At 37.6% G+C, this 8,650-nt stretch overlaps 1 protein-coding gene across 1 annotated transcript; it reads right to left on the reverse strand.

The window, feature by feature from the left end:
• Positions 1-288: 288 nt before the first annotated feature.
• On the reverse strand, positions 289-7,334 carry BCL2L15 (BCL2 like 15). Its single transcript, XM_003769806.4, has 4 exons — positions 6,973-7,334; positions 5,563-5,705; positions 2,137-2,373; positions 289-874 (listed from the first exon to the last, which is right to left on the reverse strand). The coding sequence occupies exons 1-4, from the start codon at positions 7,088-7,090 to the stop codon at positions 848-850; spliced, it is 525 nt and encodes a 174-aa protein (XP_003769854.1). The 5' UTR covers positions 7,091-7,334; the 3' UTR covers positions 289-847.
• Positions 7,335-8,650: the final 1,316 nt, after the last annotated feature.

Genomic DNA, 8,650 nt, shown 5'->3' on the forward strand with positions numbered 1-8,650 from the left:
TTTGAAAGGCTTAATAATTATGACAAAGATCAAACACAGTTCTTGGGATCTAGTGATTTTGAATGCTACCTACCTTCTGACAAAAGGATAATAGGCTAGATATTCAAAGTGAGGCACTCATTTGGGGCATTGCCAATGTGGGAGTATATCTTGCTTAACTATGTATATTTATTGCAGTTTTTTAGTTTTCTTTACAATGGAGGGAGAAGAGTGAAGTGGGAGAGAATGAATGAGAGTAGATGCAGATTAATTGGAAAAAGGAAAAATTAATTTAAAAAAGAAAACATATGAAGTTAGGAGATGTATTTTATTCAAGGAAAAAATAAGGTGACCAGTATCATTGGATCAAAGATTACATAGAGGGCAGAGTTACAGTTTGAGTTCCCCACATCAATGAAATTACAATCTCAACCCAAAATTAATTTTTTTTAAAATAGGGGAAGTGCCATCTCATAGATTTCCCAAAAATTCTTTTGGACACATATCAGTGCAATAGCGGACAAACTCAAATCAAGTGGTAAAGGTTGATTTTATAGCCATTTATTCACAGGTTACAATATGAGAATACCTCTGCCCCAAAGTCTCTCCTACAAGTTAGATCACAGTGTCACAAATTCTTCAATCAAAAATTCCTTCCTTTCAGTCTTAAAGATCTGTTTATATCTGTTTGTAAATAAAAACAAAGACAGCAAAATGCCTGTGGATGTCATGAATTTGCTCCATAACCACAGGAATCTGCAAAAGAGTAATTAAATAGCTAAAATTCAGGTGTTGAACAAATGAACTTTTTCTTTCTTTCTTTTTCAACAGAAGATGATCAATTAGCCAGTCAAGATTTAGATAATGGTCAATGGAGAGTTGGTCTCAGATTCTCCTGCCAAAAAATAAAAACAAAAACCATAAAGTTAGATGGTTCTCATTCTTCAAAAACTTTTAAAAGGGAAATTTAGGAATCTCACCTTCCCTCATCCCCACAATGGCTCAGAATTATCTCTGGAAAATATTCTCTTAAAAGGTCCTTTGATAAATTGTGTTAAGAGAGGGGAGCAATGCTTCAGATCATCCCAAAGAACAGATCTTGTGAAAATAATTTAGATTTGACCAGATTATGTACTATATAATTACTTTTTCAATCTTTCAATCTTTTTTGGGTTTTGTTTTGCTTAGATTTATCTTCAAATTAATTTGCACTCACTAACAACACAAACTGAAATTTACATTTTGCTACATATAATTCGCAAATTAGACAATCCACATTAAGATTTCACTATAGAGATAGAAGTAGGGAGTTAGTCTTGAAGACCCGAGTTCAAGTCCTGACTCTTACATATACTTGTTCTGTGACTCTGGACAGGTTGTCTTCTCTCAAGGCTGTAAGCAATTTCCTAAGACAATAAAGGTGATGACCTTGCATCTCCTCACCCAGTAATTCCCTATACAATGAAATCATGTGATATATAAATATATATATATGTGTGTGTGTGTGTGTATATCTATATCCATATGGGGATATATATATGTGTGTATGTATGTATATATAAGGCATATATAATAGGTATATATGTATAGGTATGTTATATATGCTACATAATATATATACATTCAAATATATGTATATATGCATATATACCCACACATACACACATATAATTAAATATATGAATAAATATGTGTATTATATATGTGTATATGGGCATATATCTAGTATATATGCACATGAATAAGTATATGTATGCATATACTGACAGATAGAAATTCCACTCAAACCAGCCTTGGAGAGCTGATTGCTAAATTTTTAGTGTGAGCATTGATTTCTTAGAAATCAGCCAACATTATAAATCAGGGCTTAATTTATTGTTTTCTTGATTTCTAGACTTAAGAAAAAGATAGAGAAAATGTTAGTAGTATAAATTAAACTTAAAAGTGTACTATGTATACTCCTCTCCCTATTTGCCAGCATACTGCTAGTTATAAACATCAGCTTGGGACAACTACACACAGACTGAGTTACTGGCAACAGGCCTGGACAATCGCACAACCAGGAAATTATGACAGAGTAAAATAAAGAATTGTATATCCCTGCTCATCAATACAAACAAAAGACAAAATCCTGGCAGAATTAAAAAGAGCACTTACCCAACCACCCTGCCCTTCAATAAACTGTCGAACAGCCGTGTCCTCATTGATCATATTCCTCATGGGTCCAGCTAACTGCCTGGCCATCTGAGGTATCTTGTGGGAAACGACATCCAGTAGCTTTACAGACACAGCCAGAAAGGCCCTCTCATAGACTAGGTTAGGATCTTGGGCACACCATGTCTGGCTGAGTGATTTCACTGTAGATTTTACTGTATTCTGTAGTGAAGCAATTGCCTGGAGAAAAACAATCAATAAATCACTAAGTATGTATCAGGACCTCCTACATTTCTGTCTGTGCTGGTGCTGGGGATACAAAAATAGACTTTAAACTCCTGCCCTCAAGAAATGAAAAGTTGATAGGTAGATAGCACAGGTGTGGGTATGTGTAAAAATATATCCATACATAATATAAAGAAAATAAATGCAAACTAATTAGGGAACAATAAGGCATTACTAGGAGCCGGAGTGATCAAGAAACATTTCATGTAGAAAATGGTGGTTGAGAGCTAAGATTTGAATGAAATTAGGCATTAAAAAGAAATGGAATTAAGAAAGAACATTAAGACAGGAGGCAGTGAAGCACAGATATGGGGAGTGTAGTGTTGGGAGGAAAAGCAAGAAGGCCACTTTGGCTAGACTGGTAGGTGCCTAAAGATGGTGGAAATGTGGATTGGGGAAGTAAAAAAATCTATTCAGCAAGAGAGTAACAAGATAGGAAGGAAGGACAGAGGAATGAGTCAAAGATAACTCCCAAGTTCCAAATATAACTTACTAGAAGATGAGCATTGTTATCGACAGAAGTAAGTTTGGAAGAGAGATGAATTTAGATAATATGCTCTGGTTTGGACATGTCTATTTTAAGATGTCAAAAGGACATATGTGTTACCCACAGGTAGTTGGGAATATGGGACTAGGGTCTAGGAAAGAAACTAGGTGGATTCAGGTATGTTCCCATGGGAACTAATGAGGTTACCAAAAGAGAGAAAACAGAGCAAAAAGAAGAGGTCCTAGAACAATGCTGTGAGAGAGAGCCATAGTTAGAGAGATTCAGATGATAATCCAGCAAAGAGCCTGGACCAAAAAAAAAAAAAAGAAAGAAAGTAATATCACAAAAACCCAGAAAGAAAACAGTATTCAAGCTGGGGAGAAAGTAGTCAGCAGTGTTTAATACCACAAGAATGGTTACTAAAAAAAAGCCATTATCAAATTTGGCAAATGAGAGATCATTGGGGAGAAATCAAGTTCAGTTGAGAGATGAGGCTATGAGGTAGAAAGTTAGGTTGTTAGAGGCAAAGTGTGTCAATTCATGGGACATGTGAGTGAAAAATCCATGAGGCCATTTAACAGTGGACAGGCTTTCAGATTAATGAATTCTGCTGCTTCTGGAAGGGGGTTAAAACTATACATCTAACACTGCTGTGGGCAGAAATTGAGGTTAATAGCTGGGTTCTCTAACCCCTGCCTTCAACAACATCCTCCAGGAAATATGACTATTGCCCTGTTGGGTGAGAAATAATGCATGATCATAGTACAGGAGATCTTGTCTCGTGACTTCAGTTAGTTAACTTCAGTTAGTATTCTAACGTATGACTGAATATACCTCAACTCTTATCCCTTACTTCATTGCTAATTTATCTGAAACTGACCCTATTTTTTTAGATTCCATAATTATAGGAAAAAGAAGTTATCCCTCCTTTAAAGAAATAAACCAAAACACAACTGAAGTTGTCATGCAACAGATCCAACCATTCTGGAGAGCAATTTGGAATATTTGATAGCCCAAAGTGCTATCAAACTGTGCATACCCTTTGACCCAGTATTTCTTCTGGGCTTATATCCCCAAAGAGATCTTAAAGGAGGAAAAGGGACCTGTATGTGCAAAAATGTTTGTGGCAGCTCTTTTGGTAGTGGCAAGAAACTGGAAACCAAATGGATGCCCATCAGTTGGGAAATGGCTCAAGAGGTTATGGTGTATGAATGCTATGGAATATTATTGTTCTGTAAGAAAAGACCAGCAGGATGATTTCAGAGAGGCCTGAAGAGACTTACATGAATTAATGTTAAGTGAAATGAACAGAACCAGATCATTATACATGGCAACAATAAGATTATATGGTGATCAATTCTGATGGACGTGGCTCTGTTCAACAATGAGATGATTCAGACCATTTCCAATGATCTTGTGATGAAAAGAGTTATTTGCACCCAGAGAGCCCAGAGAGAGGACTGTGGAAACTGAGTGGGGTTTACAACATAACATTTTCACTCTTTTTGTTGTTGTTTGCTTACATTTTATTTTGCTTTTCTCTCTTTTTTTACTGGTTTGATTTGATTTTTCTTGTGCAGCAAGATAATTGTATAAATATGTATGTGTGCATTGGATTTAACATATATTTTTACCATGTTTAACGTGTGTATTGGATTACCTGCCATCTAGGAGAGAGGATGGGAGAAGGGGAGGGAAAATTGGAACACATGGTTTTGCAAGGGTTAATGTTGAAAAATTATCCATGCATATGTTTCGAAAACAAAAAACTTTAATTTAAAAAAAAATTTTAAAAAGAAGTTGTCATGCAGAGTGCCTCTGAAAAAAGTGGTTTGGTTTTTTTAAAAGCTCTTTTCCATCCCGAAATTGTCCTAAATGTAAGCTCCTACCCACAGGTTCTAGATCAGCCTTTTGTTGTCCCTCATTCTTCAAGAGTAGACATCAGGGAGGTGATACCAGCATGTGCAAGTAAATAAAATTTAAATGAGGGAGGGCAGTGAAAAGCCATCAGCCTCACTTTTTCCTGCAATCATTTGGGTCCATAGACCAAATATAGCTCAGGAGGATTGGATGCAATGGAAGACCTTGGCCTTTTTAAACTAATGCCTTTAGCAGATCTCAGTTCAACTGAGGCAAAACCAATCAGTGATCAGCCCTTGAGAGCAAACTAAAACATATCTATTTCATAGAATAAATCTTCAAATGTTTGAAAATCTCTCATTCTTTTTTACTAAATCTTTTCATCCCCATTCCCTTCAGTCAGTCCCCAAAACTTCTAGTCTTTTCACCATGTCCTCTTCCACCAAATACAACACCGAGAACAACAAATTGTATTGGGCATACGGAACCATGTCTGTAAAGTGTTCTGTCACAGGGAAGTAACCTCCTTTCAGCTCAATCTGCAGTTAGCCCCTACACCGTTGGCAACAACTGAATTCACTGAATTACTGTGAACTTAAGAACCCAAACAGATAAATTAGATGGCATCTGAGGTCCTTCCCAACTCTGAAATTCTATGATACTTGGGGCTAATTTAATCATATTTCTAACTTCAGAACTTTTAGAGCAGACTGACTGGGTTTGGGGCCTCATTTTTTTTCCCTTTGAATTGCTACAGTAGACCAAAATGAATAGTAAGCAAGGATTAGAAACCCAACCTGTTCTGTAGTAACTTTGGTGATGACTATTTTGGCAGATTTTTCCACTTCTCTATATATTTCCATTTTTTCATTTAACTGATCACCTAGCATTCTTAGTCGGGCAGCAATGATTGTCACATCAAAAGAGCTTGGCTCACCACCTAAGACAAAGGAAACAAAATCATCCTTTAGGGAATGGGTAAATACTGTCAATGTTTTGAATAATCTCACCCCTCTTCCCTCATGGATTCCCCCTCTTAATAATATTGAGAGGGTCCAACAGAAAATCCCTTCACTGAATTACCATGGTGTTTCTCCTATCCCAGAGGAGACACAAATTTAACTCTTAATTTGCAGAAAATTTTGGCTGGCTGGTGGCCCATTTTTACTTTTTGTAAACTACCTAATGTTTCAAAAGAAAAAGTTAGGCCACCAACCAGAATTTTCTGTTATCTAATATGATGCTAGGTGACCCAATGGATAGATTACCAAGTCTGGATGTTATGCCAAACTTCCCTTTTAATGGGGTGACCAGTTCCTCCAATTGTCCTATTTCGTTACTCTGCCTTAGGTTATAACCTTTCCCTCTTAATGTTTGAGATAAAGGTTTTATAGACATTCCTTAATGTTTGGCAAGATAAAGCTTTCTCCTTTTCAGATGTCATTAGAATATCAGTAACCTCCTTCTATTAGGTTATCCCCACCTAGGTCCCTCCATTATGTCATTGTTCTTGTTATTCCATAAAAAGCTCGCTGCCCCGATACTAGGGGCTAGACTCTTTGAGATGATAGTCTCGTCTAGCCCTGGGATCAACATGGATACATTGGTCCCAGTATTTCTCTCCATTTAATAAACTATTGAATTGGTCTCTAATCTCTGTCTTGCTCAGTTTCTTTGGCATTACATGGAGTCATTAAGAATCATCTTTCTGAGTTCAAATCTGGCCTAAGTTACTTATTTGTGTGAGCCTAGGCAAGTCCTTTGGCTCTGTTTGCCTCATTTCCATATCTGTAAAAGGAGCTGGAGAGAGAAATGATAAACCACTCCAATATCCAATATCAGAAAATCCCAGTTGGAGTCACGGAGAGTCGGACACAATGGAACAACACCAAACCTACCTAATAAAAGGAGGAGGGGAGACAATGCTAAAGGCCAAAATGGAGAAAACCAAGAGGGCTGTGTCTTGTGAACAGAGACCTGGCCTTGGAGGAGGAAAGAGGAAGAGCATTGTTATCCTGTCCCACCTCTGACACATACTGTGGGCGGCAATCCAGGGAAAGTTAGTTATCTCTCAGTGCCTGAAGCCATTCTCTAGAACTATAACTTGTCGAAGTGGTATTGACTTGCTTTAGTAGAAAATTCCTCATGGGAGAGGTCCAGTGCCTAGAGCATAGAGCCAGAGCCATTACTTACTCAGAAAGTCTTACCAGAGTCTGGGACATCAGCACTACGGAAGCAGGGACCTTGGTTCATCATTCGTGGAGTCAAGAATTCATTGAACAGGGATTCCACAATGCACTCTGTTTGTTCCTCAAAAGTCTTCATGTCCGATCTGTAGTCTTTTCCCTAACCAAGTGGCATTCATGCACTTCAGCAGGAAATGAGACTAACTAATGGCAAGTAGTTTTGCCCCTTCTGGGTAATTTCCACGGACAATTGCTTACACGGAGCCAGTTGGAGCCCTGCCCACCAAAATGAGTTTCCTGCTAACAGCCAGAGGCTGTATAAAGAACTGAAACCTTCCCTTTGGGCTGATGTAACACCAGGAAGTCTTTGCAATGACTCTCCAGTTGCTTATCATTGGTCTCCACTCGTTAGTTGCACAGAAATTAATAAATAACTATATATTAGGCAATGGTTCTTAGAAGAAAGTCTGTGCGTTAAGCAGCTTCTCTGGGATGTCCTCTGCAAAGTGCTTCATGGTTGACTAGGTCTGAGTACTTGGCTCTTAGTTTCTATGTCATAGAAGAAATTGTTGGTTTTGATCAGCAGGATGATTTCAGAGAGGCCTGGAGAGACTATATAACCTGGTGCAAAGTGCCAGGAGTAGAAGCAAGAGAACATTGTACACAGCAACAAGAAGAATATGCGATGACCAATTCTGGTGAACTTGACATTTTTAACAATGAAGTAATTTGGGTCAATTCCAATAGATGTGTGATGGAGAAAGCCACCTGCAGGGAGAGGACCATAACATAGTATTTTCACCTTTTTTGTTGCTGTTTGCTTGCTTTTTTTCCCTTTCTCTTTCTTTTTTCCTTTTGATCTGATTTTTCTTTGTAGCATAAATGTAGAAATAGATTTAGAAGAATTGCATTTTTAACCTAGATTAGATTGCTTGCTATACTTGCGAGCAGGTGGGGGGAAAGAAGAAGAAAAATTTGGAACACTACATTTTGCAAAAGTGAATGTTGAAAACTGTCTTTGCAAATATTTCGAAAATAAAAAAACTATTACTAAAATTTTTTTAAAAAGCAATTGTTAGTTTTCTGTAACTAAGACTCTCTCTCTGATATCTGTTTCTGCTGCACTCAATTCCTGGGCTTGGTCTTTAAACAACTTTGATTCTGATCTACCTTTCCAGTCTTATTTTATATTACTCCCCTTTATTCTTCCTCATAGAATGTACCCCATGTTCCAGGCAAATGAACCTTCTGGCGGTCTTCATACACAAGACTCCATCTCCCATCTCTATACCCATTTGCTCAGGCTATTTACTTCCTTCACACCTGGAATGTTGGTAAAACAGATAGCAGCCACTTGACAAATCCCATGGATGGCTCTTCTGATGTAAGAACAATCCAATTACTCTATGGTGGTCTTTGATGATCCATATCTATATGTTATTGATATTTGGATCTCTTCCAATTTTTAGTGCTTCATCATGGCCAGAAGGGACCCCTGGATTCTTGCAGGTTATGACAGCTTACAAAAAACTCTAGCAGTTCCTATGAAATTGGAAAAATCTAGCCTATGATCAGCTTTACAACTAATCATCTAAAGACCAACTTCACTAGTGATGAGCCAGATTGCCAAGCTGGCTGCAGGGAAAACAAATCTTCCAAGTGTGACAACTTTCAAAAGTGATACAAAGACTGCAATCTG

This window comes from Sarcophilus harrisii, chromosome 4 (assembly GCF_902635505.1).
Source record: "Sarcophilus harrisii chromosome 4, mSarHar1.11, whole genome shotgun sequence".
Classification (NCBI taxonomy): domain Eukaryota; kingdom Metazoa; phylum Chordata; class Mammalia; order Dasyuromorphia; family Dasyuridae; genus Sarcophilus; species Sarcophilus harrisii.